General features: G+C 39.8%; 2 protein-coding genes across 2 annotated transcripts; both read left to right on the top strand.

Moving 5' to 3' along the window:
- The first annotated feature begins 3,315 nt into the window (after positions 1–3,315).
- On the top strand, positions 3,316–8,977 carry LOC138215892 (leucine-rich repeat transmembrane neuronal protein 4-like). Its single transcript, XM_069178356.1, has 2 exons — positions 3,316–3,516; positions 3,958–8,977. The coding sequence occupies exons 1-2, from the start codon at positions 3,513–3,515 to the stop codon at positions 5,571–5,573; spliced, it is 1,620 nt and encodes a 539-aa protein (XP_069034457.1). The 5' UTR covers positions 3,316–3,512; the 3' UTR covers positions 5,574–8,977.
- An 11,341-nt stretch (positions 8,978–20,318) lies between these two features.
- vsig8b (V-set and immunoglobulin domain containing 8b) lies at positions 20,319–24,712 on the top strand. The gene is made up of 8 exons (XM_069138328.1): positions 20,319–20,408; positions 20,722–20,800; positions 22,515–22,675; positions 22,831–23,029; positions 23,279–23,431; positions 23,540–23,662; positions 23,854–23,992; positions 24,077–24,712. Exons 2-8 carry the CDS (start codon positions 20,749–20,751, stop codon positions 24,315–24,317), a joined length of 1,068 nt encoding a protein of 355 aa, XP_068994429.1. The 5' UTR covers positions 20,319–20,408; positions 20,722–20,748; the 3' UTR covers positions 24,318–24,712.
- Positions 24,713–24,758: the final 46 nt, after the last annotated feature.

The raw sequence follows: 24,758 nt of genomic DNA, 5'->3' as shown, positions 1-24,758 counted from the left end.
AGATATGTTACTATTTTTCTACTTTTTACTTTGCTTATATAATCAAAGTGCTGTAGAAATTGAAAGTTTCTGAACCCTTTTGAATTCTGTATATTTCTGCTAAAGTCCTTGAATTCCTGAAATGAAAACCCAAATCAATAAATGAGACATAAATATTACACTTGGTCATTCATTTATTGAAGAAAATGATCCAATATTATCCAATATAGTGGCTGAAGCTTTACTTTAAGTATCTGGTGTGACCCCCGTGTGCCGCAATAGGCACAGTAATAACAGTTTGCTGGAACCATTGATCAGTGCTGCATATTTGTTTTCCTTTCTCCAAACATAACTCTCATCTCAATCAAAAGGTTCTATATTGGTCTTGTCTGTCCACAAAATATTTTTCCAATAACCTTCCAGCATGTCCTCGTGATCTTCGGCAAACTGCAAACAGGCAGCAATGGTTTCTTTTTAGAGAGAAGTGGCTTTCTGTTTTCAACCCTGCCATGCACACCATTGTTTTTCAGTGTTATCCTGATGGTGGACTCATGAACATTATCCGATGTGCTCCTTTGTTTGTGTCATGATACACTTCCACTAACAGGTGTTGTGAAGACTTTGATCGATCTCTCGTCTTTAAAATTAAACAAGGCACCCACTCACACCTGATTATCAACCTATTGACTGAAAACACCTGACTTTAATTTCACCTTCAAATTAGCTGCTAATCAGAGTTTCACACACACAGGTATGTTATATTGAGTATAATATTTTGTGTCATTTGTTTAATTGGCTTTCTTTGTCTACTTTTAGGACTTCTAAATTCTAAAAGCTTCACAAACTTTCAAGCACTACTGTAGTTGTTCCTACTTTCTTTGGACTTTACGTGCAAATGAAATTTTAATGAAGCCCCCGAGTCTGAGAGGCTGAGAGTCAGTGTGTTTGCATGAGTGATGAGATGTTCTGGAAACCCTCCTCACACTGCCAGTCTTACAATGGATACTTACAGTAGGCCTCCAAATAAATGCAATTCATTTAGTAATAAAAAATAAATTGTCAAATACCAGAAAAAAAAATGATGCAAATAATATAATTCCACAAAGTGCAACAGAGCCTCAGTGTCTCTCTGCATCAACTGCAGAGTTGCACTTGTTTTCCTTGTGTGTACTTGTGTTTTCTGGAGGTCTTTTGTTTGAAAATGTCCCATTACATGTTGTTATTGTGATGCACGTATCATAAGATATTAAATAGATAAATAAATTCATGCTATCCAACCATCTCAAGACAAAGGCTTGTGACTTTTAGGAAGAAATTACGGTCCATCTTGGATATGCCAAACATCATGAAATGCCACTTTGACTACATAAGCATGGAGGATTGTCTGCTGTTTGCATGCAACAGTGGTCTTAGCTGAATGAGAGGCTTGCATGTCTTTGTCTGACATATGATTTTTGGAAATTTTGGGGCTCAGTGAGAAGAGTGAAAAAAATCAGTGAACGATGACTGATTGAATAAATTAATCTATCCATCTGTCAATCCAGCTGTTTGTATATTATATAGCAATGTGCACCTGCTACACAGCTGCCCTTAAACAAGTCAGTCACACACAAGCATATTGCATATGGCTTTAAATTCCAACTTTTCATCCCCTTCTACTGTAACTTTATCTCCATAAGCATATTGTTGTAAAGGTGAACTCACATTTTCATCTCTATGAATGGGTTTGATAAAGGCTCAGTTGATATGTCTTCTTTTATTGCCAGGTAAAAAATGGGATTCATCAAATATGTGGCTGGTGTGCAGTCATCGTCTATTTCTCCAGATGATATCCAGCTAATAACCTGTTTGTGGAGCTGACACATGAAAGTGACAGTGAGTACAGCACACCGTCCCTCACAGAGAACAGAAAGCATCACACAGCCGTCTTCTGCCTAAATGTCGAAAAAGCACCCTTATCTAAACAGCATCACTGTCAAACAGACACCTTACCTGATTGACATGTGATATCCTAAGAGAAGTGGGCTTATACCCTTTGAAGAGCAGATTTTGTTTGACATTCAATGGCAGTGTGTGCCACTGGGAGGCATTATCTTAACCCGCTGAAGTGTTCATGGAGTGGATTCATAAATATATTTCTCTTTCTTATGCAACCCACAGGCATCAGAGGAAATCTTGTTTGACCAAGAATATGACCACACTCACGGCCAGTAATGATAAGAATTCATTAGTTTATTTCCTGTGACTACAAGTGACCTGGTTGCTGATTTCTCTCATCTTTCCTGAAGTCATGTTTTTGTAGATCAGTGTCAAAAGCTCCTCGAACATGACATTTCTCCTTGCGTGCACTAGGGGTCACTGTTACCACACATCACACACAACTCAGACTGTCAGACGGTTGTCCAAAGATTTTCCCGACTGCTGTGTCCAATGTGGTGAATGAATGTCTGTTCAAAGCAAAATTAGGACAAATGACGCAGAATTAGAGCCATCCCTACATCCTCCTATGCTTTAAGCAGGTTTATATCCCTCCTTCCTCTGTTGCATCCATTCATTTAAATACCCATAATCCTGATGTATCTGCCTCTTCAGCAGCATCCCCAGACACCAAGAGGTGTTAACTGTTTATCTAAATAAACGTGTCAACATTACATTTAAAATGTTTCCATATAATCCTTTTAATAATTTACTGAAAAATCCTGATTACCCAACTTCCTGTTATTTCCTTTCATTTCTGACTGAATGATTAAAGGCACTGATGAATGAATGGTGAATTTGGATCATGCTATTCCCTTCTTGGGATTAAGGAATTTTTTTTAGTTGTATTCATCATCATCATCTTCTTCATCTTCATCATCATCAGCAGTATGTATATTTAAACTGAATGAATGCGTCTTTATGCTGTAGCTCTTCAGATCACCTCATATTGTAGTAAGAAAAATATATCTAAGGGTTCGTTACAAACGATTTGATAGATTTGATCAACATTAGTTTATTTTTTAGCATCAATTTGATTTTAGATTTAACTTTCATTCAACTCGTCATAAACGTAAACAGGTCATCAATAAAAAAAAATGGCAGTACATTGAGTTACTCAATGGCAAAATGTGTAAAGCTGCTATACATATTTGTAAGCATATATATATACATATATATATATGCACACACATATATATATATGTGTGTGTGTGTGTGTGTGTGCTTAAAGACGCCTACGCCTCTGAGAAAGGAGAGAGAGAGAGAAACAGAGAGATAGAGGCAGAGAGAGAGAGAGAGAGAGTCTGCGTGGAGTAGACGATTGTGCATCAGTCTACTGGCGCTCAAATGGGTAATTGCGCACACAGCAGGCTGAACTATAGCGGCGACTCCAGAGATCAGGGGTTGAGGACCGCTGCGGAAAACTTGCGTTTTGCTTTACAAGTAAAGCCCAGTATGCGGGACGACTCTGACGCTGTATGAACTGCGACTGAGAGCAGTTTAACGCGCTCTTTCAATCATTTGCCCCCAGAGGATTACTCCTTCCCTCGGTAACGATGGGTAAGTCATTATGTTCATCACAATTTAGTGACAGTTTCTCCCTCTTGAGGTTCGTCGTAGCCAAGACGACAGCTATTATATATTTTTTTACTGGCAGAATTATCAGCTCCTTAACTGAATTTTCTTCCCCCCTAAGGATAAGTAGAGCTGGTCTTTATTTATGTATCTGTTTATCTTAATAATATTTCCTTTGTCTTAATGTTTCTTTGTGTCTGAAAAGATTCACATATTCGTAGCTTTAAAGTAGCAAATGTCAGACTACTATCAATTCTTCATGAAGCAGGTCTGGTGTCTCAGTTATCCTCAAACTGCTCTTCACTTCATGGTCTCCTGTTTGAAGACTGAATTTCTCACCTTTGCTTATTTAAATGTTTTTAAGAGCACATTTTCTAATAGGGAGTCATTTCTTTGATTGCCTGTGCCCCACTTTACCCCCAACAGGTTCTGTGATGCTGGACTGGAGGCTATCATGTCTTCTTCTGCAAGCAGCTGTTTTGCTGCTGCTCAGCAAGGGGGAGCGAACGTGCCCTGCGAGTTGTCGCTGTGAAGGAAAGATTGTTTATTGCGAGTCTGGCATCTTCCAAGACATTCCAGAAAACATCACCACAGGATGCCAGGGTCTGTCACTGCGTTATAACAACCTGCTGGTTCTGCTGCCGTACCAGTTTGCTCATCTCAATCAGCTTATCTGGCTTTACTTGGACCACAACTCTATCAATGCTATAGATGCTTTAGCCTTCCAGGGTGTGCGCAGACTCAAGGAACTGATCCTCAGCTCCAACAAAATAACCGTTCTGCACAACAACACATTCAGCGCCATACCAAACCTGAGAAATCTGGACTTATCCTACAATCAGCTGCAGTCTCTGCAGCCGGGCCATTTCACCGGCCTGCGCAAGTTACAGAATCTCCATCTTCGATCTAATGGACTGAGACAGATCCTAATTCGCACATTTCTGGAATGCCGCAGCCTGGAGTTCCTGGACTTGGGTTATAATCGCCTGCGGAGTCTCACACGCACAACGTTCTTAGGGTTGTTCAAGTTGAAAGAGCTTCATTTAGAGCACAATCAATTTTCCAGGATTAATTTCTTTATTTTCCCACGCCTTACCAACCTCCAGGCTCTTTATTTGCAGTGGAACCGCATTCGATCCATCAGCCAAGGTGTGCCGTGGACCTGGCAGAAACTTGAAAAACTGGACCTTTCAGGGAATGAAATCCAAATTCTGGACCCCGCTGTTTTCCAGTGTATGCCACACTTACAAATGCTCAACCTTGAATCCAACAAGCTGAGCGGTGTCCCTATGGAAGCTGTAGCAGCATGGACCTCCCTGACCACCATCAGCCTGGCAGGTAACGCCTGGGACTGCAGCACCAGCATCTGCCCTCTCATGGGATGGCTCACAACCTTCAAAGACTCCAAAGACATCAGCATGATATGCAGCAGTCCCAAGTCTGTGCAGGGCGAAAGAGTGGTGGACGTGGTGAGGAACCACTCGACATGCGTGTCAAATGTGCTCTCAACCACGGGTCTCATCATCGTGGCCTCAACACAAAGTATGAACATCACAACTCGCCCATCTTCCTCTGTTGTTACAGACCTGACTCGCACTGAGTCTCCTGTGCAGGGATTAACCACTTCCTCTGTCCGTCCTTGGGGGACAGACAGACAGACAACAGAGTCCATAACCACGAGCTCTGCATCCCACATCTCTCCTGAACCCCCCACATCATTTACCCCAGAGCTACAGTTTGAACATATGGCTTTCCATAAAATCATTGCAGGCAGCGTAGCCCTGTTCCTGTCAGTGTCATTGATCCTCCTGGTTATTTATGTTTCATGGAGGCGATACCCCAACACCATGAGGCAGCTGCAGCAGCACTCAGTCAACCATAAGCGCAGGAAAAAAGCCCGCAAGCAGGAGCAGGACCTTAACTCTCAGCTGCAAGAGTACTATCTGAGCTACCACTCCAACTCGGAGACAATGGACTCCTTGGTGAACGAGACGAGGCCGTGCACGTGCACTATATCAGGGTCCATAGAGTGTGAGGTCTGAGCTGCCCACATGAAGTGCAATTACTAAGCAGAGGTAAATGGATTTTTCCACGAGATTAAGTGGTTTTATCTCTAATATGAGATGATAGATTCTGGAGCAGTGAAGAAAATACTGGGGGGCATAGTACAATATCATTATGTGCACTGAAAAGATGATTGGAACGGAGAGATATATTTGAAGAGAGATAATTATCACCCTGACTGACACGAGAGCAGGAGCAGGGTCAGCAAGGTCAACTGTAAATGATAGAACATAACAACTGGACCTCAGCTACAGTGGAAGTCAGCTCTGTGGAGAGACTGACCTTGTTCTTTTGTTCTTAGTCAGAGTATATCGCCATACAACATGAGCCAACAAAGCCACTTTTTACTTGCAAGTTTTGTTTTTTATTATTATGTAGCTTGTAGAGCATTGAGGATGTGCATCTTTGAGTGTGTGTGCGTGTGTGTGTGTGTGTGTTATGGGGACGAGCTGATAATCTCCTGGTTTACTGACATCTGTTTGGAAGAGTTGCAGCGTTGCACCTTACTCTCACAGATACTGTTTGTGCAGTTTGTTTGTTTTTGCATTTGGTGCACAAGTGCAGCTATTAGCAGAACCACAAGAAGTGGGGGAATAATCACAGTGGGAGCATCTTGTCCTCAGATCATTTGCATGAATCCGTCCTTCGTACTTGAGATGCTTATCTGTCCTATGAAATTATCAGTTCTAACCGACAAAAGAATTAAATATATATGCATTTCGGTTTATTGTGGAACAAGCCACACAAATTATTAAAAACCCGTGAGTCTAACTTCAGGACTGATATTTTCCAAAGTGTATAAATCTGTCAGGTCCAAGGAAGGCCTTGTGTGTGTGTCTAAAAGTAACAATGTGGATTTTCTTAAAGAATTTTGTATTGATTATTCCTGTCATTATTATTATGCATTGTTTGTGTAAAGGAATAATTAAATGGGTACTAGGCATTCTATGTGAAAATGACTGTATAATTAAAAGAAACACTGACAATTGATGACAAAATGTGTTTGTGATGAGACCATCGAGGAGTGGTGCAGCCCATGGAGAGAAAGAAATCTCTTTAAATCCATGCATTGTCCTGTGGATGTTACACGTTGGATTGGATTTGCTGCTGCATGCGAGGGGAGCTGACATATTTTCACATGCCTGGCTGTCCTCTCTTCTATCCTGTTCTTGCCAACAGTATCGATTGTATCTGGGTTACACTCCTCAAACTCAGGGCAGGAGGTCCGTGTCAGTCCACGAGACACAACGGTGTAGAAATGAGTTCAGTTTTCCTGTAAACAGGTTTGCTTTTAGAGCAAGTGGAGTGCATACAGGCGATGCCATTCTTTGCTTGTCAGTGAGACAAAAAGACTTCCCAGTCCTTGAAACCAGAAACAGATTAAGAATCCCTGCTTTCTATAACCATATGTTCTCTGTCAGTTTAGAAATATTGCTCCAGTGCAGTGAAAAGAAGAAGAGAATAGAGAAGGGCTGCTGAGGGACAGTGGGTGTTACAGGTCAAGGCAGTGATGGTATTATGAAGACATCACCACCTTAATCTGCCTATCCCCCCTCCTTTTTTTTTTTTTTTTGGAGGGGGGGGGGAGGCTCGTTCACTGTGAAGGAAGGAAATTAACCTGCGCCAGGAGACATATGTGTATGTGTTAAGCCAGGCATGAAAAGCCAGTGCTGAGGCGAGCTATAAAAAAAAAAAAGGGTGTTTGTTCCTGCGTGTGATTCAGTTGGAAAACAATAATCTGCTACTTACTACAGTCTTCCCCTCACAGCTGTCAGTTGCTGTTTCAGACCTGTTGTGAAGTAAATACCCACTTGATTCCATTTTCCTCATTACCATCCATTAACATGTTCACACATTTTGCGTATAAAGTTTTTGACTGGTCAAAAGCTGCTCAGATAAGGATTTATGATCTCTCACAATCTACTTTTTAAACATGACTCAGGCTTTCTTTTTCCTCCAGGCAGGCGGGGAGGCATGCTGCCAACAGAATTTATATCCATATATTTAGTCTGCAGCTACTGCATATATGATGAATTTCTTTTGTGGGGCAATGGGGAAATCTACAAGGCCGTACAGAAAAAATGTAATAAGAACAGGACAAATGATTTGTTCATCTAATTTTGGCAGATATTGTAATTACTGTTTGATTTGTCATGTTGTGACTGATGAAAAGCAATTCCCCGTGTTTTGAAATCTTGTGGCTGTGTGAAACTAAAAAATAATTCTGATGAGAGAGCTGTGGTCTGCGGATCATTATTGAGGATATTTGGTTGGACGAAAAATTGTGGGAGTGCACAGTATTGACTCTGTAGGCTACAACAATGCACAAACAGAACCACAGCCTACACTCTCCAAGAAATGAGAAATGTCTTTTTAATCGAGGAACTTTAGATACCTCGAGGTACTCCAAGCAGATGAGCAAGGCCACAAACAGAATCAGTAAAATCACGCCTGGAAAAAAAAAATCTGAAAAACCCAGTGTGTTTTCTCTGTGCTTCCTGTAAACACTCACTGTGAGGGGTAGCTGGCTCAGCCCTCACCGCCGGCCGTGAAATTTTGATTTACATTTCTCACTTGGGGATCTTGTCGAAGGTAATGTGTGTGTGTGTTGCACTCTGCTCATCTTTGCCAAAGGTTATATTGGTTATTTAAAAGTTAAGCAAAATAATTATAAAGCAGCAGTGATGATGTTTCATCACCCCTAAAACGCATTTTCATTTTATCCGGCTGCTTGATTTTCATTTATGAGATAAGTAATTTAAAGCAATAATTCAACATTTTCAGAAAAAGCTTATTTGAATTCTTGCCAGGAGTTAGATGTGAGAATTGATACCACTCCTCCGTCTCGTGAATATAAGCAAGCAGCTGGTTAAATTAAAAACAAGAGATAATAGAGTCTGGCTTTGTTCAAAGTAAGCAAAATCCACCAACCAGCATCTCTAAAACTCAGAAATTATTATTTTATATCTTATTTATTTAATCCAGAAACAAACCAGTTTTGAAAATCCCAAACTCCTGACCAGGGATTTCCTGAAGCTTCTGGTGGTTCCCACAACAACGCAATACTTTTTTTGGTGAAGATTCAGCAAACAAGATACATCATATAGGTGCTGGTTGGTGGACTTTGTTGTCTTTGGATAGATCCAAGTGAGTTTCCCCCTGTTCACTGTCAGAAGTCCCAGCTACGGTCCATTTCCTTTTCATTTACACTTTGTGAACGCTCTCAACATGGAAGTGGGACGTTCCCAATTCTCTGCAAGAATGTGAATTTGCCCAATCAAGCAATTTAATCTACAAACTACTACATATAGATTAATATAGATGCTTTCCAGGAGCATATGTCCTCATTGCAGTCCCTATTGCATTTGTACCAGTTGACCATCCACTGTGACTTCTTTCTTTCTTTCTTTCTTTCTTTCTTTCTTTCTTTCTTTCTTTCTTTCTTTCTTTCTTTCTTTCTTTCTTTCCTTCTTTCTTTCTTTCCTTCTTTCCTTCCTTCCTATCCACTCCTAGATGACTGTAAGGATCCATCATGTAGTCCTTTAAAGCCAGCTAGTCAAAGTTATGAGTTCACGGCTGTTGCATTCAAACGATTATCGTCAGTTGAAAATAGAGTCAGTGAAGTATGAAAGTGTTCAAAGGCAGTTGTCACACTTTAGGGGGGTGGGGGGGAAGTTGTCCAGTCTCCCGTGCACCACAACAGGATTGCCTTGTTACACCACCTTTTGTGCACTGTATGTCACCTGTAAAATCCATTTGAATGCTAATGTGTAACACCTTTTGTTGGATGTCCCAGCAGGCTATCACAGCAGGAAAAGAAAAAAGGAAAAAGCTCCTTGAAACTTTTTTTTTAAGCACGTAAAAGTCATGGTGGTCAGAAAGACCTTTCAGTGTGCTGTAAAAGCAAGCTTTCTTCTGATTAACATAATTGTTCCAACAAGAGGACATCAGTGACCGTTTTACTGCAAAGAATTTTGAAATAACTTCTAAGAAAGTGATGTTGTAGCATAATATATTCTCTCACTTTCATCTTTCCAGTTCCCTTTTCACTCCAAACTTGAACATATACTGTAAGCTTCATAAAAAGGAAGAACTTGGAGTTCTCTGCATTTTTACCGAAAGCAGTGGGAGCAGATATAATCATTGTGTGGTCTCGTCTGGTCAGTATGTGCATTTATCTGTCCTTTTGTACTCCCTAATCGTTCCAGTATTTATATGTTTTTTCACAATAAAATTGTCTTCGATTATAGTAAAATTCATTCAGCAATGTTTTATGACATCGTGGGAGCCCGAAGTAGAAAGGTTGTTCCAAACATTGTAATATATTATATTTTACGAGTTTCTCTCTTATCCATAAAAAGTGATCCCAGAGCAGCTTTAGTTTACTTAACATCCTGAAATCATTTCAGGCAGAAATGCATTTAACAGCTTGACCTTTATTGTTGCACTTCTATGTCCCTCTGACAAGAAATCTGCTTAGTCAGAGCCTGGGGTGATATTCATGTGTCTTGTACATATTTAGGATTAAATTTGTATTAAATTATCTTGTATCTAACATGCTCTACACACAGACTGTATGATGTAACAGTAATATAGTGCATTCTTTTGAGATTCCACCTTGTTGTTTCAGTGATTTATTTCCCCCTATTCTTCGACCACTCTCCTCCCCACACCAAGGATAGCAACCAAAAGCAAACCACAATTAAATGTATACAATTTATAAGCAATGTGCCTTGTCATATTGTTGTTTCCTGAGTAATAAAGAATGGCTGCATTACCTAAAATAAAATATAATAAAATAAAATAATAACACCGTAGCAGCATCCATGGAGGATCCGCTTTAGAGAGAAAAGAACAGTCATTCAGATTTGTGAAAGAAATTCAGTTTATGGTAGCCTTTCTCTCTCTCTCTCTTTCTCTCTCTCTCTCTTTCTCTCTCTCTCTCTCTCTCTCTCTCTCTCTCTCTCTCTCTCTCTCTCTCTCTCTCTCTCTCTCTCTCTCTCTCTCTCTCTCTCTCTCTCTCTCTCTCTCTCTCGCACACACACACGCACACCATCTACACGATTTCAACTCTCCATTTCAAGACAGCTGTGATTTGACAGCTGTCTTGTGTGACTGACATAAAAGCTGACTTGACGAAACTGGAACAAAATAAAGTGACAATAATAAATAATACACGTGAACCAGGTAAACATCCTTTACAGATTCCCCCTTATTTCTTACTGTTATTGTAACTGGAGAGGATCTGGAATTTAATGCAGTCTGACTGATCATGTGGAAGCAAATTAGTGATTAAACAATACATTCAAATTGAGACAAAACAGGCCATATTTACACCTCCAAATGCATTGATATGGACATACTTCATGTTACAGCAAAACCACAAACACTGCCATTTTTAAAGGCTGTAAAATATTGGTCTTATTAAGTTTTTTTACTGTGTAGGGAGTCCTTTGACAGAAGTCCCTCAGGCCTGTTGCTGTGGGCTACTCTGCTATTGCTTGAATGATGGAAGCATTAGAGCAGCAGAGGCCTACAGTACCATGGCACTCTGAAACACACTAATAAAGATAAAACGTACCAAACCCATCTTTATTTCCACAGAGGCTCCACAGTGAAGGTGCTTAAAGGGCAGAAAAAAACCAAGTTTATATAGAAATGAATGGGCGGTGGGTTGCTTTTGTATTACAGAGGTTTGACTTCCTTTAACAACTTGAACCGTACATCAGCTGGGATTTCTTTTTCTCTCAGGGCCCTCTTTGATGCCACTGCAGCAGATTCTTCTCTACTTGTTTATAATGTGCTGTTAAGTAATCTGTGGCGTCTATTGACCTCTATTGGCAACCGGAGAGCTGTGACAACATCAGCATCGGCCTGGCATGGCTGACACTGTGGCATAAATAATAGAACCGCCTTTGCAGCAGAGCTTGTTTGCTAATTAGAGCAAAGATCCATCAGCAGAAGTTAATGTGTGCTATAATGGAAAGAAATGCCATCATAATCCTGCTTTGTGATGTGACTTTTTTTGAGGGGTTCCGGGCATCAAATCTCTTGGTCATAACTCCATCTTCCATGAAACCATCAACAATGCATTGCTGATTGTGACCAATGGGACAGTAAAACTCTCACTTGTTGACAAATAATTTCAGTTGACAAACAGTGCAGTCTTGTATTTATATGATTGAAGTCTTAGTTGTGACAGTCCAATCAACGACCACTGGACTCCATTTATCACAGATAAATTGTTGTCACATACCCGCCTCCTCAGAGATGATTTAAATTGCCTGTTCTTGTTGGATTTCTCTGTAAAAGCAGGACGCGCTTCAAATATTGATCTTTTTAACAGGTACATAAAGACGAGTCTTTTACTGAGAGACATTCATTGATAACAATGATTTATTTTTTCCAATGTGTTTCATGCCACAGTAAGTAATGCCACTCATCCTGCAGAATACTTCCCCATAAGTCAATGCAACATTTGCATCCACTTCAATGAGGCACTACTTGTGCCGTAATGATTGCTCTGTGTTTCCTGTCTAATCTATAATTTGTGGCCTTTATGAATGACTCCACGACTACAAAACACGTTTGACATTGTGCTTCTGAGACCAAAGTGAGTTTCTGCTGATCGCCACGCGTGTAGTGATTACTGCAGCTACAAACAGTGAATTAATTCATTAGCGACGAGCTGATGAGACTTTTTTTTGTGGGCTTCAGTGCCCTGATTGCTCTTGAAATAATATCATTCATCTCTGTTGGGTATCTATTGAATTATTTTAATTCAGCATAATTAGCATGATTACCATTTTAATATCTTATGCAATATGTAAATATGTTTATTAAAGTATATTGCTGTAATATTCATGACCCCTGTTCTCAATGTAGTCATCTCTATAATGGTATGATAATCTGAGCAGCCATGTGCAACGAATGTTGTCATAGCAAATTGCTTTTCCTGGTTAGACCAGAGACACATTTACACATTTCAAACAGATTTATATTTGTTTTATTTTTAATCCATTCGTGGAAAATGCATGCACACATGTCTCTGTTAACATGAGATAGAGTAGAGTTTTTATTTGGTCTTTGTTGGAAAGTGTGTTGTCTGTGGCTTTAACCTCCAAGGACAACTGTGGTGTTTGGGAGTTCCAAGGAGTTATACAGACATCTACATGACATCGAGTATGTGCATTTGAATTGCAAAAGCAATATGCCAATAAATAAAACATGCTCATGTAATAAATTAATACATTATTATTATTAATATGTATTATTATAATTGTGCAATTATCTGCATATTTGCAGCAGTTTTCTGTAAATATTTCTTCAGACAGTTCTCAGGAACAGTTCAGTGGTCTTCTATACTTTTGTTCTTGAAGTAAACACAATGCAGACCTGAGGCTGATGGAAAAGTAGTTTTGCAGGAATTTAGTCACGGACCAAAATATTGGGCAAAATGAAATTTGGACCTTAATGTTGCGGGATAGAAAGTCAATGTAGTTCATCCTGAAGACGACCCGATTTTATAGCGATACGTTTTGAGACATTTCACTGAAAAATGCAAATGTCAACTGCGTGTTGCTGCTGCAAAGACAAATAAGGCGTCATTAGGAGTCCTCTGTGGACCATTAAAGATACTACCATCCCCCCAGTAGTTGTTAGACAAACAAACCACCAGACATTGCCATATTGTAAATACAGGCATTGTAAATCCTATTAAACATTACTGTTTTTTTGTTTTTGCTGCTGATTTAGAGCTCTGTGGCAGGACAGTATTTCTAGGGCTGACTCTAAATAATCTGCAGTACTCATGTTTATTATAATAGAGGAACATGTCACCCAGCGCAACAATGTGGCTCATGAGTGTGTTCAGAGGACAAACCTCCATGGGACTTTGTCTGCACGGATAATACTTGTTTGAAGGAACTCTTTGGTCCTTTAATGAGGTTTCTTAACAGCAAGAATAATATAGAATATTACTTGACTTCTTCTTCAAACTTTCCATTTAGATGCCAGGAGATATGTCACCTGCATAAACCATGCTGGTGTTTACAGAGTCCTGATTAAAGAGCATGTCTCCAGCAATATGCACACAATTAAATCAAATAAGCCAATATAGTTTCATTTGCAAGAGAAGTCTTTTGCATTTGGCGAGTGGCACGTGTTAATTATCTGTAAGAAATGGAACATTATATATGGAACAATATAGCAATAGTCATGGCATTAAGTCTATAACTGCCAAGATCATAATTTATGAAATGCATAACAGTAGTTTAAGTATCAAAGATGTATCAATAAGATAGCCTGTGTATCACTACAGATACAAACAACTGCAGATTTCTCTACGTCTATAAACGTATCCAATCCTCTCAGCTCATTTGCGCAGTGAATCATTAAAACACTCATTAAACATCTTGATGAGGAGTGACCCATGCAGCTGCTCAAGCATACAGCATCTTATCGCACATCCACAGTCTGGATATTGAACTTCGCTGCAACAATGTTTCAACTGCGGACATAACAAATGAGACCATGAATTCTCACCACAGCCTCGTTTACTTACAGTATTTTGACTCATGTCCAAATCCAGAGAGCTACCAAAACATTTTTTACAGCCTAATGTAAACGACAAGAAAGAGAAAAATCGAAATGTTATATGTTCTGATATTTTTTTTCAATATCAGTGAAGTATTAATGGATGAATTCCTGTTTTTTTGTGTCAGCATTTTATTTTTAGGGATTTTTAAGAACAACCGAACACTTTGATGGAGATTTTGCAAAAACTGCTGAAAGCTGTGTTGTTTGTCACTTATTGATAACCTGAACACTTGTCTCTAAATCATCATAAAAACTGCTGTGACAAGATGATCCCGACCACCTAATCCTTATTGAATTGTGCAATATTTGGCAATATGTGTCTTAAGTGGAATAAAGCAAGGCTGGTGTCAACACTCTTTTTCTCTGGGCGGCTTAGTTCAGACCGGGCGATCCACCCACGCCACCCATTCATCTGGATAGCCTGGTGGGTGTGTGTACAGTATGTGTGAGGGAAATGTTTTAAACCTTTAGAGTATTATGTGAGGTCATTTTGTAATGTCACCTGGCCTGTCCTTTCATCTTTAACAAGCCGGTTTATGGGCGGCAATTTGATTTAAAGTTAGATACTGATATAGGTTTAGTTCAGATTAAGATTTAAGGCCGGAGTTGTTAATAAATCAAAGCTTCTCCAATCACTATTTTATAATAGCAACTGAGTAAATGACTATATATAATTTAAAAGGTCACTTTCTGTGTAACAAACTCACACAGGATTATCATTAGACTCTGTAGTTCACAGCACTTTCCAGAGCATTGTAAGCATCCTTACACTCATTGTTTTCATTTTATGAAGTGCAGCTTTACAGTTTTGGTTCACTCTCTCTACACCTGTTTCAGCCACAACAGCTGTGCTCAGTTATGTCCTCTAAAACAAAACTGCTACCTGAGCAAGTGCAGGAGGTTATAGCCATTTAAATTGGCTGTTATTGCAGCAACTGTAACTCAGTGCAGTCTTTTCATCATCTAAACACAAACAAGACATCAAGTACAGCAGTTGCTATGAGAAATTGATACGTTTGTAATAAAGTGCAAGAAAAAACAACAACAATTACTTAGGAGTGCAGTCAACATGTTAATTTAATAAGGTCAAAATATCCTTAAATGCAGGTTTAAGCAGGTGGCCAAATGGTTAAAGCACACCACAATTAAACCTTTGCTTCAGATCATACCCTCCTCTCTTTGCCCATATTTATTGTCTCTCTGTACATTGTCAAATAAAGGTAAAATGCTGCACATATAAAATAAGAGACACATTTAGGGAAACATGCGTTTTTTTGCTTTACTGTTGAGTGTTAGTTGAAAAGGATACAATCAGTAAGTAAATTTATTTACTGTCTCTCTGTACATTGTCAAATAAAGGTAAAATGCTGCACATATAAAATAAGAGACACATTTAGGGAAACGTGTTTTTTTGCTTTACTGCTGAGTGTTAGTTGAAAAGGATAAAATCAGTAAGTAAATTTTCCATCTTGTGATCCACAGCCAGCAGCTGATGAGCCTATAGCTTCGCAGAGAGGCTGGAAACAAACAGCACTCAGATAAAAACTTCATGTCTTATTTGTTCTGCAGACAAACTGAAGCATAAAAGGAATAGTTTGGTCCACCAAGTGATTACAATCGGCTAGAACTAGTTTAAGGTAAAGCTTGGACTTCAATTAAGTTAGTATTCGTTCAAGAGCAGCACTTTTGTAGATAACAACAGCGGAGTTTCCTTTTAATTTGTGTAACAGAAGCATGGGTGCTTATGTAATTGCTGTGTGAGAGCATCATGCTTTTATTACTGCCTCGCACTGAACAAATCAAACTTCATTAATTTGTTGCTCTGACAGCGAAGAAGGACAAACTTTACACCACAAATTGTTAGTGTGTCGATTTCCATCAGTGTATGAATACTTATGTCACTTTAGAGCAAAGCAATGCATATATGCGAACCCATTAAAGTAAGCTTCAGTTCCACAGACATAATTTCCTTTCCAAATAAATGATTGCTTTTCATTGACTGAGGATACAACAGACAATAAAGCACAGCATCAGGCTGCTTCCCATCTTTTTTCCACAACACAGTTGGTGGATCAGGCTTCAGGAATATTTCTCTTAAAGTATATTTGCTAGGAAATAATAATAATAATAATAATAATAATAATAAAAAAGTCAGCATTAAATTACATCATTATACCATAATTCCCCAATGTGTATATGGGGAAATATGAGCCATCGTAGTAGGAGAGAAGGGGAGAGAGATCTGAAGTTCCTTATCAGAGTCTACAGTTTCCATCCCACTCCTGCAAGCGGGGCTTAAGGGACCATACTCTCCATGGACTCTCTCTGTGTGTGCCAGACTTCACTGGATTTAGCACAAGAAGCACAACTTATTGGATTATGGAGTCCACCGTATATGCTCATATTTCTGGAGGCTGTGTGTGTTTGTGCATATGTGTTTGTGTGTGTGTGTGTGTGTGTGTGTGTGTGTGCCGGGGTAGATGTGGGTGGGCAGCTTGTGAACCGAGGGAAGGATGGAGCAGTAAATACACGATAAATTCCCGTTCACTTTCTCATTTTATACGTGGTATTCCTTTATGGAGTCCTGTCTTTTGATGTTCAGAGGTTAGCAATTTAACTAGGCCCGAGTGGAGTGGCGTAGTCTACTGTAAAAAAATAAAGCAGGTCCGTAAAGGCTTTTCTTGTTTCACATGGATTTAACTACACCTGTATAATTTAATTTCCCGGGAACTATTGTGTCTGCACGGACAGGATAAGGTTTTGGCTCACAATATTGGTTAGATGTTCTCTTTGCTGGTGATACAAGCTGCATAATTGCGCACATGCAGACAGAGATTCACTGTGGACGTGATTGACTGGAAGACTCTCTAGTTGTGTCCGGTGCCTAATTAATAATAATAATAATAATAATAATAGAAACCCTACCTAACTTTCACAATATTTCAGGCACGCTGTATTTTCATGTTGAAGTTGATCTTTTTCTCTTTCGCCCTCATCTGCTTTCTCTTTTATATCGTCTTTCAATAATGGACATATAAGAATAAAACTATGATGTTGCTGTCTCTAGCTGCACAAGCTTCAATATCATTAATACTGGAGGATGAAAGCATTGTAGGCAACCAATGAGATTTCATCCCACTGTGTCCAGCATCAAGCATGCTTTGATAGTAGAAGTGCCCTTTCCTTAGTGGGTTACTTACTGAGATAAAGAATCACAGAGGCTCAGAGGAACCCTTGCATTCACCTCTTTGTTATTTATTGTGCAGCATGGCACATGGAAAGCATGCAGGGCAGGAGCAGCTAAAAATGGGCTGTGCTTGCACAGAGGGAGTAACCATGCAGTCTCACGGTATAACAAGACAACAGTCCTTATAGGATGACAACTGGAAACACTTAAAACGATGCTTCCTCTGTGCCAATTATTGCACAGTCTAACTAACAACACCCTGGAGGCACAGTATATGTTTATGATGGGCAGGACATCTGTGAATAATGACCAATTGTTGTAAAAGAGACAAAAAAATCAATTTCACTGTCAGAGTGGACGTTTAATTGCAGAGATTCAGGGGGTCATGAGGAAAGTGTGTGTGGTCCAGAGAGTGTGCCGGCCGTATTCCACTCACGTAGCTCTTTGAGTGGCTGAGTGACTGCTTCCCCCTGCAAGAAGCACCATCCTCGTCCCAGTGGCGTTCCACCTTAAAAAGACGAATATATGTGCCTAACTGGCTCTCTGACATTGACACACCGTGAGTCACGCTGCCGTGCTATTTCAGTATGGCTGCTGGCAAGCCCGGACTTTCTGAAGCCTCTCCCCTCCTTGCTTTGGTCATTTGTTTGCCTCTCCTGCTATGCTGTTTACTTGTAATTTGGACATCTGTCAAGGTGGTTTGCTCGCTACCCTGTGGTGTGATTAGACTACCTTTGCCAAATCTAGGAAGATAGATGTGGGTTGAGGAAAGTCTTGGCTCTAAACACAAAGCCAGAGTTTGGCTACTTTTCATCCAAGTTCAGTGGGATAATTAAGAAAGCATTGGGCGACAAAAAGGGTGCTGTGAATACAACCAGTTCAGAACATTCAGGTCAGCGGTCGCAAATGTATTCATCATGCTTGTCCACACTCTCTCCAGCAATGTTAATGGTGGTCTTGTGCAGTGCCCCAGTACTGTCTGTTTTTGTCCCGCCTCGTCCTGTCACACAGTCTGTTCAGCTCAGCGCTCCAGTGCCCGAGCCTCCTCTTACACCGGGGGGAGGAAGTGGGGCAATTAACCACCTGCTAGTAAAGCAGCCATACCGCACAGCCCAATACAAACCCTGACATTTGCAGGATCACTCATGCACACTTTCAGGCACAGATTTATGGGTGTGGTGTCACTCACACACGCCGCATGAAGTTCAGGTATACAGCTTGCAAACACACAGCGGGCCACAGAGGAGGAGAGGGTGGAGCTGACTTCAAATTTGCTCTATGATCATGTTTTATACTGAGCGTTACTAATTTCTTCATCTCCTTAATGAACATTATTGGCAGGATTGCATTAACCCAGCACTTACGTTTCCTAATGGCTAACGTCACACTCTGTGGTCATATGAGAGCCTACACTGTACACTCTCATCCAATCAATACTGAATAACCTCACCCCGATAACATCATTGAGAGTGTCCTATATGTTCATTTTTGGATCATCACCTACAGTCAGATTTTATGCGTTCAAACAGATGATACACACCACAATCAAATGGAGCTGCTTTACTCCGAATCAAAACTTTCCATTTAGGTAATTTCATTGCTGAAAAGAGTTTTACATTATGCTCAAACATCTAACAAAGGCTTTATTTACAGCCTGAACAACAATAGCAGCAGCTTCGATGACATTGAGGTAAAAAGAAAAAAAAAAAAAAAAAGTCTCATCTGTCTGTGAGTGTGTTTTCATGGGTGTGTCAGGAGGGTGTGTCACACAATGGTTGGGAGAAATTTAGGAACAATTTGTTGGCCCATTCACATTTGAAGGAGTTACATTGCAGTCATGTAACCCACAAGAACAACAAAAAGAATATTAATAATAATTTTTTTTAAAAAGAATAAATAAAAGAAATCAAATTTTTAAAAAAGTATTATTTTGAGAAATGACTAGTGTTATACTGAGGCTTGGTTGCACACAGGGGGTTATGATCTGCATTATAATAGAAAGACATACGATAGAAATGTTGAGCAACATCATAGAACTCAGTATCTAGATCTGCAACTACAAAACAAATACTGACAGTATCAGTAAGCATACTTTAAATTCTTCTTCTTCTGTAGTTCAAACTTCTTCCAAATTGTTGGCACGGCGGTATACATTAAAATATTGTGTGTAGTCTGCCTGTCAGCAACAACAACAATGAGTGTGTTTCCATGGGTGTGTCAGGAGGGTGTGTAGCACAAAGGTTTGAGAAAATGTAAGAACAATTTGTCAGCCCATTCAAATTTGAAAACAACAAAATGTATTACTGTGAGAAATCACTGTGGACAAACCACTTTATACAGAAACCCCATTATAGTGAGGCCTAATTAACTACAGGGGGGTATTATATCCCTCCCGTTGTCCTAGAGTCAAAATGACACGTAGCTGTGTTCAACCAAGTTCTATTTTATTTTATTTTATTTTTATATTTTTATTTTTATAGTCACCAATGATCCCAAAAAATATAAAAAATAAAATAGAACTTGGTTGAACACAGCTGCAGGTCATTTTGACCCTAGAACAACAGGAGGGATATACATTATTATTGAATAACAGATGATAGATAAGTTAACATGCACAAAAAGCAGCACAGCAACATAGTTGTTGAATTACTCAGCACTGGCTGTGTAATCATTAATCTCTGACGTCAGCTGTCCACAGACCTACAATTAGAAAACAAACTGACATTATCATTAACAAAACCTCAACATTCTTCTTAATATCCTTTTTTCATTATCATTTCAATCAAATTAGGACATTTCCAAAAGTAAAAAAAAAAAAAAAAAGAATTTTGAGAAATATAATCAGCCAGAAGGAGGTTTGACATGTGCCAGATTCTAGGAGTGGCCAACAGATGTACTATGGACAGTGAGGGTGGGGCCACAGTTACTGCTGAGGAGTTTCACCTGAGAACAAAATAAGCAAACTACACCAGTATTGACACACAGACCTCGAAGGACATACTTTTACTTTGGACTCCTTCACTTTCAGGTATGTCATTATGTTTTTCTCTTTATGCCTTTATTGGACAAGAACTTCTTGTTCTTAGCTTACTTAAATACACAATTGTTCTGCCTTCTACTAAGTAATAGCTTGTTCTAGACTTGTTTCTGCTCTGTAAAATACTGAGATGAATGTCTTGTTTAAGATAAGCAACTGCATTAGAAAGGCGGATGACAGTCATACAGTAGAGATCTTTCCATTTTCATGAAACTGAATTAATGACGCATACAAAGATAGCAGACACTGACAGAAATTACATTCTCAGAATATTTTCTTAACTTAATGTTGCATCTGCTTTCAGGATTATAAGGGCCCTGCATTCACAAACATGAGGCTAAAGGTGGCGGTGCTGTTCCTAATTATGATCCAGCTGAGGACAGGTGAGTCTGACTTTATACTTACAGGATGTGTTTTAGGATTTTGATAAGTTAGACCAAAGCAAATATCACATTTGACGTGTCTTTGATTTCTCATTTTTGGACTGTTGGCTGCCCTTTTCAAAGAAAACTGTAAATGTTCAAATCTGAACAAGAGGTTGGTTTTAAAAACTTTTATTTTTTTATTTTTTTTATTGTACCAGTAATTCACACAATAGCCTGGCCAGTGACATATCCTTAGATTTGATGAGCTGACTGGATGAATTCAATTGCTGACATTCAGTGAACCATGTTCATATAATGTGAGTGGCTGACAAGTACCCTGCATAGCATTCATACCTCTTTTGCTGTTGCTAAGTATCAAACTGCTCTCTGTATTTGCAAAAGTCTGACCCTGAGAGACTTTATTGTCCCTGAGGGAGAAATTAGTCCCGGGCCCTCATCCAAGTTGTCTATTTTAATATACTAACAGCATAAAAATAGTGGTAAAATTAAATCACGTGTAGCAAGTGAACAGCACACATAACCTGCAAAGCTCTTATCATGTTCCACAAAAAACCTCCAAGCCCCAAAATCCTGACATTGGACCATCATCAGCTGACTGCTCGGTGTTTGATTGATTCTTTAAGTTCCAGTGTGACTTCCCCGCAGTACATTGAGAGGACAGTGATATCCAAGCATATTGTCTGGGTCCATGAGAAAGGTGCACAGGATTTGAATATTTGCAGCTGTCTGTATAAACCATAGTGCCTGAGCAAACTGGCAAGTTAGCTTAGCTGCCTCTTCACATGGAAAACACATTTTCCTTAGATCACAGTGTTTTGCCCAGAGGGTGCTTTCACAGTGTAAACATTTGAATGACTAATTTGAGCATTTTTCAGGCTCCCTTCATCACATCTGCCATTTACACGCTTTCATAAATACCTCTGACATACTTTTGTTTAGCTGCAGTGCCATTAAAGTGCTTTAGTGGGTTTAACGACGAGTGTTGTCAAAAGAGAGGCTGATTTGATTTGTGCTCCGTTTGGGTGTTCAGTGAAACATCAAAATGGTGAGAAGACATTTTCTGAGAGTTTAACATTACCGAGATAAATAACTTGCATCTTTTGAACTGTGTTGACACACAATATCGTCACTGAGTTCTTTCTGCACACGTCAGGCTATCAGCAATGATTAAAATCCATGGCCATAAACAGTGACTCATTGGGTTGTGTGTCAACTCCGAGATGGCTTTTAACTGCCACTTGTGAATTGTGCATGTTTGTATATCTACTCAGTTTTCGTCATCAATTACCAATATATTTCTGACAATTAATGAGACCCCAGAGTTTTTAATTCATATGCAAGTCAATTTTGCACAAATATCCTCTTTTTTCTTTTATTTGAACTCCAAAACCTCAACTCTTCAGTTTGACTTAAGAGGCCAATTAGTCTCACATCAGCACTCCTTCTCCACCCCGAGACTGCTTATGAGCACAAGCCCAGAGCTTGAATGCCATTAAGTGGGAGAAAAAAAAATGAATGCATGAGAGTGAAATTAGTTTTATTCTGTTTTATTTTTTTCTCTGTTTATCATTTAGCCTGGATAGATTATTATAAAAAAAATTTTAAAAAAAATTAAAAAAAATTAAAAAAAAAAATTGCAGGGGAGGATGAAGTGTATTTTATGAATTAGACAAATCTGACTAGAATATTTTGGCCCTGTTCCATGTGACAGAGGCGATGCAGGTGACATCCTCGGGTCCACAGACCATTCAGAAGGCCCAGGGGGAGGAGGTCAATCTAGGATGCACCTACAGCCCCGGCCCCCAAGACACAGGAGAGCTGGATATTGAGTGGTCCAACGTGAGCCCGGACATGACACTGAAAGACAAACTGGTATGTGGAGTGTGTTTACTGACAACTGACAGAGAGGAATGACATAGGAAAATCTGTCTGGGTTGGACAGGCCCCTTTAGCATGTACTTAGCATATTTGTGGGAAAACCAGGCTGTCTAGAAATGTCCTCACTCAATGCAATCTTTGCATCTCAGATCTTGGCGTATTCAGGAGGCCAGACGCACTACTACGACCACAGCCTCTCCAAAAGGCTCAAATTCATAACAGACCCCAAGCAGGGAGACGCCACCATCTCCATCTCCGACTTGAAGCTCTCAGACAAGGCCACATACCAGTGCAAAGTAAAGAAGTCACCGGGGGTTGACATGAGAAAAGTCACTCTGTTGGTGATGGGTGAGGAAGAATTCCTTTTTACCGGTTTTACCTGTTCGTTTTCTCAGCGCTCTTATTCTTCCTTTTAAATGTTGCTCCTATTCACACGTGGAATGTAAATGCTCCTCCTGTCTGCGTAGATAACCTCACCTTCTCTCTGCAGCCATACCCAGATTGTCACTTCTCACATATTTGACCATCCATGTATCAAAGCATTTTACTAAAACTGTTGTTTCTTTTGCCATGTGTTTATTTATTTTCATTCACAAGTTCCTCCATCAGTGCCAAAGTGTTGGGTTGAAGGCAGCGAGGAAAAAGGAGGCACAATCTCCCTGCGCTGTAAATCCTCTCAGGGATCCATTCCTCTCAGTTACGTGTGGAGGAGAGAGAGCGGAGGTGCAATGCCATCCACTGCAACCCAAGGTAAGGAACATAATATAAAAGGCCTTCCTCTGAGGAGATCTGCATTGTTGGTGTATTTGTACAGGTAATGCAGCGTGTCTGTACTGAATGTTCTCTTCTGTCATTAAGATCCACAGAGTGGAGAGCTTTTGATAAGAAACCATACAGACAGCAACACTGGAAGTTACGTGTGTGAAGCAAAAAATACTGTGGGCAAAACCCAGTGTAAATATGCACTGCATGCATACAACCGTAAGTCTATGATATCATCATCTAATTTTACTCTTAAGAACACTTTTATCCTCAAGGTACCTTTTTATTCTGCTCCAGCAATCTTAAAATCAAAATCACTTGTAAACCTCTTGTTGAAGCTGGAGTTAATGACTGTAAAAAAAGAAGAGCTGTGCTTGTTTGATCTCCAAGCACCATGTCCTCTTTTCCAGCAACCAATAAAGTGGGTGTCATAGTCGGTGCAGTGATAGGTGCACTGCTGCTGCTGCTCCTCCTCCTGTTTCTCATCTGGCTCCTGATCTGTTGCTGCCACAAGCGTCGCTATGAGAAGGAGGCTGCAAATGAAATCAGGTATTGTGTCAGACCTGGAGATTATTTCAAGCATCTGGACCAGAAGATCATCTAATTGAGACTTGTTTAATGGTGTGCTTTCAGAGAGGACGTCCAGGCCCCCGAGAGCAGACCTTCCAGCATACACTCCAGCAGACACTCCAGCAGACAATCGAGCCTCCACTCGGTGCTGGGATACCGCTCTCACCCCGGGGTGAATTACAGCTCTGTGAGGAACCACCTGCCAAGTGTCAGTGAATCAGGCCACATCGACACAGGGCCAACCTCTGCAGGGGACAGACTTGCTCCCCTCAAATATGACCATAGATACGGATACCCCGTGTAGGAGCTAACCACATGCCTAACCGATTTTTATTATCAGTGTGAAACTGCAGACTTTAAGTGTCAAACACCTTGTAAACAATATTCTATGTAAAGTATGCAAGTGACAAAAGGGGCAATATTTAACTTGAGAATGTACAGATATGAATACTGACTAAAATCTTACCTCAAATTCTACCTTGGACAAACATAAATGTACAGCTGATTCACTTGCATGATGCACTGTGGCACAACACTGCTATTGTAAACAACAAGTAAAGGTTCTCGTAAAATTCTACTAAAACTATGTAAAATGTATATAGCAAAAATATCTGTATTTTTATTATTTTTTTCTATGATGTACATGTATCGGTTTATTGCATTTTTTTAACGTGTACAATAAAACATTTTAACTTGCAAGTCAATGAGGAGAGTGCAATCTAAATTGCATGTTTGGCTCACTGAG

The sequence above is a fragment of the Embiotoca jacksoni genome, unplaced genomic scaffold (assembly GCF_022577435.1).
Source record: "Embiotoca jacksoni isolate LCO1_2020_lvr unplaced genomic scaffold, fEmbJac1.0.p SCAF_8, whole genome shotgun sequence".
Taxonomy (NCBI): domain Eukaryota; kingdom Metazoa; phylum Chordata; class Actinopteri; family Embiotocidae; genus Embiotoca; species Embiotoca jacksoni.
The sequence above is the reverse complement of the archived record's forward strand: the minus strand, read 5'-3'. Positions and strand labels throughout refer to the sequence as shown.